Source organism: Acanthopagrus latus, chromosome 23 (assembly GCF_904848185.1).
Source record: "Acanthopagrus latus isolate v.2019 chromosome 23, fAcaLat1.1, whole genome shotgun sequence".
In the NCBI taxonomy this organism is placed as follows: Eukaryota; Metazoa; Chordata; class Actinopteri; order Spariformes; family Sparidae; genus Acanthopagrus; species Acanthopagrus latus.
In genome coordinates, this window is record NC_051061.1 from 21185616 (window position 1) to 21195001 (window position 9386).

Below are 9386 nucleotides of genomic sequence, written 5' to 3' on the forward strand. Positions count from 1 at the left end.
CGAGGAAGCTGTGACGTTAATTTTGGTAGAAAACTCGTCTTGTTTCCGGTGAAAAAAAAAAAAAAGAAAAAAAAAAAGAGACTAACTAGTAAATCAATGTGTGACGACGAGCCTGCAGCTCTCAGCGGGTTCGATCCACCTGACCTGCCAGCTGAAGCCGACAGAACTGCGATGTCTCCTGTCCCATTAAACTGTCCCACCCGCATGAGACCTCCTGCTCCTTCTCACAACGATACGGGACATTTAACGAGGTTTGTCTCAGCATGCACAAACCCTGAAGGTGTAAACCAGCAGAGAGACATATAGACTATTATACTGATAATGTATGGAAGCCAACTGAGGACAATATAGTAAAATAAATGCTCAGAAATTAAACTTAAGTCAAATAAATATCATAATAATGAGTTACTATCTAAAATAATAATAAGCATTTTTATAAAATGACTTGAATAAATATCAGAATAATGATTTTGTAGCATCACAAAAAAAAGGCTGATCTCAAAATAAACAGTTAGTGTCTCAAAATTATTGAGGGTTTCTCCCCAAAATAACAACTTTCTCTTCTCAAAATAGTGAGCAAAGACTTCAACATGAAACTTACTTAAATTAGTCACAACTTACAAATCTCAAAATACTGAGTCACTTTTCTCAAAAAGGAACTTTCTCAGATACAAATACAGCCACATGGTATCTCAGAATAAAAGGAAACCCTCTCAGGCTAATGACTAAAGCCCAGCTGAGCCCAGTTTTACTCATGATTATAAGATTATAGGTCATTATTTGTAGGATGACCTTCACTACTCTGGCGGAAACGAGCTTCCATCCTCTGTAATGAGTTTATAGGACCTGGTGTGTTTCATTATAACGCAACAATTAATGAAGTCTCTGAGTTGTGATGTCGTTCTGGTCAGAAACCTGCACGGCTGCATGTCACTTTGATTTTTCCACAGTATTGACTTCTGCTGTCTGACTGTGTGCCAGCTCACCACACACACACACACACACACACACACACACACACACACACACACACACACAGTCCAACACATGATGTAGTCGTTCCCTCGTGAAGCTTATGAGAAATTTTGTAAAAGCCACACATTTTATGTCTTAAATCAATCAATCAATCAGCTGCAGATGCCGTGTGGCTCCTCAGTGACTCCTGGTTCAATGTGTGGTGAGAGTTTTCCTGCCACCTGCTGTAGAGACAGAGGCACAACTCCTCCAACTCCTCCATCTCCTCCAACTCCTCCAACTCCTCCAACTCCTGCAACTCCTCCAACTCCTCCAACTCCTCCAACTCCTCCAACTCCTCCATCTCCTCCAACTCCTCCAACTCCTCCAACTCCTCCAACTCCTCCAACTCCTGCAGCTCCTCCAACTCCTCCAACTCCTCCATCTCCTCCAACTCCTCCAACTCCTGCAGCTCCTCCAACTCCTGCAGCTCCTCCAACTCCTCCATCTCCTGCAGCTCCTCCAACTCCTGCAGCTCCTCCAACTCCTATCAAAGGTTTTTCACCAACTTCAGACTTTGGCTGTTTGTCGCACACATGAATGTAATCAGGGGCTGCAACCAGCAATAATGTACATGGTTGATTAATCTAAAGATTATTGCTTAATTAATTTATTGGTGGTGAATAGATAGAAAAAAAGAGGGGTAAAAAATATAAATTCTCAGAATCCAGGTTGGACATTTATCAAGTTTAAATAAGCTTTGTTGGCAGGGATGTTTAAATTACATTGTTGCAGCAGCAAAATTATATATAATTGAATTATTACATTTATATTAAAAAAAAGATGATCACGATGATCATAAGATAAAAACATCAAGAAAGACCAAACAAACTAGCAAATATTCACATTTGAGAAGCTGGAACTGTTTTTTTTTTCTCTTTTGCCTAAAAGGCAGCTTAACCAAAAGTTTGATTATTAACATCGTTGCTGATTGATTTCCTCTCATCTGACTAACTGACTTCACTTCTAAATATATATTTTCCCATTTCCTATTTCCACTCAGCTACATTTAGAGCTGCTTTTTGTATAGATTACAGATATTTATGAGCACACAGTACTCGATATTTACCCTAAATGGAAAAATAGATTATTATTACTTCTCTGCCACTATCAGGATGATTGAGTCATTATTGAATGAACGAAAATGAAAATCGAAAACTACAAATGACCTGAAAAATATTGAAAAGCTTTTGTTTCCCTCTCTCTCTCTCTCTCTCTCTCTCTCTCTCGCTCAATTTTCCATTTTCTCATCTGCTTCTTTCATATTTGTATTTTATTCTATGAGCTGCATATAAACTAGAAGATGTAGCCTTCCTTTTTTTTTTTTTACTTGTGGCTCATCTTTTGATCGATCCCTCGCTGATGGAATGAAAACAGACGGTGAACACCAGCTTTAAATGTGTGTTAGGATCATATACAGCACTAGAGTTTTGCATTTACAGCAGGCCAAGAGCGATGAAGAGCAAAGCATACTGTCATCGGTTTTATAGCCTGTCAGTTTCTATTCTTTAATATGAGGTCTCTCTGGTCTGTGCATTATTGATTTACATCCACTAGATGGCTGTACATCTTCATAATTAGGCCAGAAAATCAGAGGAAGTCAACAAATTGCATTTCAACAGCAGTCAGTGAGACTGCAAAAGTCACAACAATTCCTCCTCTATGGATCTGAAATCATTTTGTTGTGCGTGTTAAAGGATGTCAATATGAGGCCTTGGTATATGGTGCCGTAACACTTTGAGTGTTTCCTCATGTTTAGCACGTGTGTTGCGACACTGACGGTAACGATCAAAGTAACACGATGGTGTCATCGGCCTCAGGCGACTCTGATCTGATGTTCCATCCTTCTTTGACATTCTGTGTCACTGCACCATTATCATTAAACCATCATCAGATGCATCTGCCCTCACCCACGCCAATTAATAGATCAAAGGTCATTTAGAATGAGTTGTAACACTGGATTTCCTCTTTGCTTCTGTCATGAAACTATGATTCATTACGGGTTGTGCTAAGTGCTCTGGCTTTTGTTTGGAAAGTATTATGCTGAAAATGCAGAACTACTGTTTGTCATCTCAGGACTAGAGAAACAAAGGCGATATCTTGGCACAGTATTGAATGTGCACATGACTCCATTCTGCTGACACTCAAAAACACAGCTGCACTTCTGCTTTTCACGTTTGACACGTAACAATATTTTCTATCTGCAGTTATTTAACTCAGATTCTATCCTGCTGATCTGCAGCTCGCATGCAGGACCCTTAACCACTGTGTGATCAAAGTCAGTAACCAGTCTGGGCATGTTGTTTGTTTTGGTGGTAATTGACCACTGCCAGTCATAAAGGTAGCCTACAGGTATCATTTTGTCTTTGAGTCCTTTATTCGGTGTGATGACGCATACCTGAACCAAAGCCCATCCTGTTTTGCTGCCATAAAAACTTTCCCCGACCAAAGCACGAACGGAGAAAGTGAAACCACATTTATTGACCTCAGCCAGATTTAGATGCAGATGGGAATTTTCAAGAAGTGCGAATAGTAAACAAGTAATGGTGACATTTTGTAAGTTCCACTACGAATTAGAATGTGACATTTCATCTGGTGGGTTTGCACCACAACCTGATGAGGTGATGATGCTTCTGTCTGAAAACTGCTTGTTTGTTTTAATCCACATACATTATTAATTATTTTGACTAAACAGTTAGAAAAGTACACTTTTGTACCCGATGTTGAATATGGAATAACAATTTAAAAGGACATTTTAAAAGGGACTAGCCCTTTCAAAATAACGGCATACATTTATTTCCTCCTGGCAGTGATGCACAAAAAAGTCCCCCTTGTTTATATTGTATTCTTTGTTTAATTCCTATAGGTTTTTTTTGTCTTATTAACCTGTAGGAGTCTGTTATGAATGTGATTTGTTTAGTAGTTTTAGTGTGTCAAGTAATTTTATTCTACAATGTTAAATATGAAGATATAAAGGGAAAAAGGCAAAAAAAAAAAAAAAAAAAAAAAACCTAAGATAATGCAAACACCACCGCCTTCAACCAAACACTGGTCATACAGTCAAAGTTCTTGACTCTTCTCTCCTGGTTGTGAGTTTGTTCCTCCTTTTTGTGTCTGTTGTGTTGAGTAAGAGGAGAGGGCCAGCCCCAAGATGCAGTCCTGGCCTGCTGTGTTCGCCTTCATAAAGGGGAAAGTACCATCTGGATTCCTCTTTGTTCTATACGTACTCAGATCACAGCAGCACACAGGCAGACATCAGGACGTCCTCACCAGTTGCACACACTGTGCTCAGGAAGCAAACACACACACTGCTTTGGTGCACAGCAGAGGAAACCCGGGACCTGTGCAGTCATCAGCTCTTAACATCTGTCTTCCTCAGGCTCGGCTCGATCTGAGCTCTGTCGTCTGACTGACAATGCCGCAGCCAACCCAGCACTCCCTGATCCGCGTCCTCCTGTTGTGGACCACCGTCCTCTCCATCATCCAGACTGTGTTCATCATCCTCTTCTTCACCGCTGGACATCTTGGCCAGGTGAGACCTGCTTTAAAAAAACATCCTCACATTGAATTTAAAGATTCATACAACATCTCATGGTCATTAATGAAGAGATACAAAGTTTAAATTGTCCTTTTGTACAGCAGTTTTACCCTTCCACCATCGTATTTGAATGAATCGGATGAATGTTGGCACCGGTGTGTTAAAACACCTGAGTAGTGCATCTGTTGTTTCTTGTGGTCTTGACAGTAGCACAGCTGGTGAGAAAGACACCTCTGCCTGTGGTCTGCAGCTGGTTACTGAGACCCCTGTCGTGACTCACAAACAGTGAAAGCAGCTGCATTATGTTCGGATAGAAATGTGTCAGCCAGTACCCCCACAGATCACACAAGGCAACCCAACAAACACAGCCATAATGCAGAATAAATGATCACGTTTTACAGTCTAATATTATCGCTGAGTACTCATCACATGTGTTCACTGCTTGGTTGAATATTTTACTTTTAACAAACTATACACTGCATCAGAATTTAGCACTGCAAGGTTTAGTGACGGCATTTAGAGAACTTGAGCGGCACCTTCTTTCACCAGGCAGCTTTGTTGTTCAAAAACGTCTTGCAACACTTATTATGAGCATATTTTGTGCTTCTGTTTCCCTCTCCAGTCTCAGAACAGTAGCACTGTAGCACCAGAACGCCAAATTGAACCCCAGCCATTCAGTAGGCCCACACCTTCGGTAAGATAACCACAGCTTCAGAGTTTGTGCGTCTCCTGTTGACCTCACTGTGTTCCGTTATATTTTCGCACATATATGTCTTTTTTTTCTTTACTGATTAAAATTGTCATGCTGTTGTTGTCAGTGTTTGCAATCCCAATGTTCCAAAACACAAAAATCTAAAAAAAAAACAAACAAACATGCAGATTGATCGCAATTTACGTTCCCTTGGAGTTATTTATGTCAGACAGTCTAACAACTGTTCTCATGTCTTGGAGGAAGCACAGTGACGTCATTGCCACATTCGGGGAAATGCCACTAAACTGAACGGTTGTCTCTTCTTTTTTCCCTCTGAAGATAATGAATGATGTTCTGTTCTTACTCCTAAGATGGAGATACAAGTCTCATGACCACAGTTTAGAAAAATGGAACATCCATGAAGCTGGTCTATATTACACTGTGTGAACCTGGTGGGCCCCAAATGTAAAGTTTCATCTTCTATATTTAGAAATTAATAGCTCTCTTCCTGTTTCAGCCTCCTCCAACTGACGACAGGCTTTTGTTGGGCAAAGGCAAAGTGCTCACCTATGAGGCTGCTCTAGGTAAAGGTGTCCTATTTTAAGTATTTCCTTTTTCAGAGTGTATGACAAAGCTTGTAAATATGTGCACACAATGAGTCAGGTCACCAATGTGCAAGCTGCTGGAAGTGCAGATAATGTCCCAGTGTGATCAAACTCAAAGCTAACTGCAGCTCCTCTGTCACCCACAGACACAGACCAAATCATATGGAGGACGAAGGATGTAAGCAACGGCGTCATCTCAGGAGAAGGAAAAAATCTTACAATACTGAAGGATGGATATTACTTCCTAAGTCTTCAGGTGACACTGAAGACTCCTAAGTGTTCATTTAATGGGACCAGGGGATCAGAGAACAGTCAGTCGGTCAGTGTGACGCTGACAGGAGACATGACACGAGACACGACAAGAAAAATTCTCCTGCAGGGTAGGATCAGCACACACACATGCAGCACAGGCCTCCTCAGCAAGGCAGAGAAGCTGACTGCTGGGAAGAAACTGACATTCAACATCACATTGCCACCGAGGGAAATTGATAACGCTGCACATCGTACCCACCTGGATATCATCTTCTTTCTAAAACCACAGATGATATGATGATATATCGCAGATCACAGATCTATATTTTTATCAAATCCCTGGTGTATTCCAGGGTACCTGTTCAGCTCGGAGTCCTTCTCTGCAGCGAACCCGTTCAGATGCAAAGATGGTCGAGTGTACTCGTCCATCTTGTTACTGAACACTTGTACCAACTTTCACCAGATTAGAAAATCAAATCACTCAACTCTTCCTGGTGTACGAGATGAGACTGAGTCACAGGGAAGGGAGGAAAGGGCTGGACTCAGTGAAGATCTTACACCCTCAAAAGAAAAACCTCCCCTTGTTGAATTCTGCTCTGCTAAAACCAAACTAAACAAACTAAAAATCAACCTCAAAACATAATTTATTGGATTAAACGTCTAACTATAACAGCTCAGGATTGGTTAATGCTGACGTCATCACTACAAGTCTGCTTCTTTACTGTTGTGCTTCACAGACGACTTTTAGAAATTCACATTTTAAAACTCAGCTTTTGCAAAAAAAAAAAAAAGGATATTTTTTTTACTTGTGAAGCAGAAAAAGCTTAGAAAAGCTAAAGTTGGATTGTTTTCCTTCTTCTCTGTGATCAAGAAACACATTTTCAGACAGTAGATCAGACGTTCAGTGTCGGGCGGGGGTCTATGGCTATATAATAAATAATATTGTGATTTTTTTTTTTAGGCTGAGTCAGGATGCACACTGGATATCAATATTTTTAAGTCTCCTCAAAAGTACCTCATAAATGCTAAGACAAACTGAAATACCATGATATATTTCACCAAATACCTTGACATCAATATTGTGACAATATTAAGGATGACTATTGGTAAAATATTAACGCAATCAAATATTTGATGAATAATCATCACTAATTTGTATATAATTATAATGTTGGTGTAGGCAAAAAAAAACAGTGTGATAAGCTCAAAAAATGACATTACTTTACTGTTACGCACCTTCAAAACCAGGAAAAGCAACACTTGCTTGTGCTGTATCACGATATAACGATATCCAAAATCTAACAGGATATTTATTGTCTCATATCGCGATTTAATATCAGTAGTTTGTCCAGCTCTGATCTTATTTGACCACTGAAATTGCATTTCTTTGCTGGAGTTTTCTACGTTTCAAATGTGCAGTAATTGACGGCATTGTGAATGTATTATTCTGAACGACCACATCAGTGAACAGAACTGTGTCGTTTGCACAGCTCGTATCTGCTACTCCATGATTTACTTCTTGTTTATTTGAAATATATTGATTTTCTATTTATGTTGTATTTATTTATTGTTTGGGCCTAAGATGCAGTACGTTGCAGTAATATATACAATGTTGTATTTATCAAATTTCCACAGAGAGGTCAGCAGCTATTGAATGAATGTATGTCACTGTGTGACAGTGTATGTCATTGTATGTCATACAAATTAGTGAGTCGCTGGAATTATTTTACAGTTTTCTTTATTGATTTTTGCAATATTGCAGCTAAAATGATTCAAATGTGTTTAGGGGAAAAAATAACCAAAATTTACGGCAACACTTCACAAAAACCTTCATTAATAAATTCTAAATGTATAGTTAGTTAAACTTTAGTTAATATTGTTTCACTGAAGCTTTATGAATCAGTCATTATTGATTAGTTATTGGTAAGTTCCAACAGATGTTTCTAATTCTCTGTAAATGGTTAATACCATTAAATACTGTGTCGTTCATCTATAAACATTATCTGGATTATAAAGTTGCAACTGATGTTTATAAACACTTGCAGTTGCTTAACAAACAGCTTATTGAGCAATTCAGTTCTTGTTCGCTGTGAAATAACTATTAACTAAAGTTTGATTAACTTTTCGTTTACCATTTTAAAATGATGATTATTATAAAGTGATAGATATGATTGATTTGTTTAGACGCGGTGTCATTCTCATTGTCTTTTCCCAGCCTGTAATAATTTAAAGAAGATTCACTGTTACATACATCAGTATTCTATTCTCGTCCTCTGAATTTGTAACGAAAAAGTGAAATGATTTGACTGAGAATCCTCCTTCGCAACTTGAATTGCGCGTTGTGACACATGAAATCACGACTCGAGGTGGTTTACGCGGAGAGTTTCGTGTGTTAAGAGATGCTGAGAGAAGGATTTGGTTTCTTTCAATGATTTTCAGTCGTTAAGTCCTTGAAGATGATTAGTATGAGTTGGAAAAAAAAGAGCCTTTAAACATGTCTTTACAAACTGTTATAATTAAAAACCATAATTTCTTAGTGGTGGTTTGTATTGTGTCGTTATTATATATGTGTTGATATGGAGCTAAACAGCGCAGGTGAGGTTACAATGACAAATCGTGGCATTGTCTGTGATTGTGAGTCACTTTCGAGACCCTTGATATGAAGTGAAAGTGAGAGGTTATAAGTTAACAATGGGACCCTGCTGATCATGAGTCACTAATAGAAGGACACAGCGGGACCCTCCCTGCCCTCTATGCTGTCGAGGAACGTTCCCTCCAGAATCTGAAGGAGCAAAATAACAAATCTACACAAGAACACAAAACATCACATCTACTGACACACATTACAACATTAGAGATGCATTACACCAATATAAAAGGTCATGGGGACAGTGAGTCATCGCAGCCAAGACGCATATTTTCCAAGTTACTTTGAAAACTATTCCTTTCCAAACCTCTGCTGCCATATTTACTGCCACTCACTCTATTAGTGTTACCACCACAGCTTTCGATTACACTGAGGAGAGGTCCAAGATACTGAATTCTAATGCAGATAACAGACATACCGAGTCACCACCCACTCTGTCTCATTTATTAGACATATTTACATGGGCCGCTTTGTTCCTCCCCTCGTTTTCCACTGCTCCATGTCAGAGCAGATGCGAGAGATTTGTGTGTCCACGTAAAGTTGTGTGACAACTTCTGTGTAAACCTTCACCATGTCTTTCCATAATTTCCATCCAACGACACTCCAGGTTGTCGGGCATGTTTTTTCTCTACTGTTATC

General features: G+C 39.3%; 1 protein-coding gene across 4 annotated transcripts; it reads left to right on the top strand.

The window, feature by feature from the left end:
* The first annotated feature begins 71 nt into the window (after positions 1-71).
* LOC119013976 lies at positions 72-8567 on the top strand. Of its 4 annotated transcripts, none has more exons than XM_037088912.1 (5): positions 72-251; positions 4394-4546; positions 5175-5246; positions 5761-5827; positions 5995-8567. In XM_037088912.1, the coding sequence occupies exons 2-5, from the start codon at positions 4430-4432 to the stop codon at positions 6396-6398; spliced, it is 660 nt and encodes a 219-aa protein (XP_036944807.1). In that variant the 5' UTR covers positions 72-251; positions 4394-4429; the 3' UTR covers positions 6399-8567. The 4 variants fall into 4 exon arrangements, with proteins under 4 accessions (XP_036944807.1, XP_036944808.1, XP_036944809.1 ...); XM_037088913.1 differs by lacking the exon at positions 72-251 and adding an exon at positions 1457-1510; XM_037088911.1 differs by lacking the exon at positions 72-251 and having other exon boundaries at positions 3847-4546.
* Positions 8568-9386: the final 819 nt, after the last annotated feature.

Bases quoted from the DNA above. Each gene is read 5' to 3' on its own strand.
- LOC119013976 (XM_037088912.1), top strand. From the start codon at position 4,430: ATGCCGCAGCCAACCCAGCACTCCCTGATCCGCGTCCTCCTGTTGTGG. The intron at 4,547-5,174 runs GTGAGACCTGCT...TTCCCTCTCCAG, and splicing joins CCGCTGGACATCTTGGCCAG to TCTCAGAACAGTAGCACTGT. The intron at 5,828-5,994 runs GTAAAGGTGTCC...TGTCACCCACAG, and splicing joins CACCTATGAGGCTGCTCTAG to ACACAGACCAAATCATATGG.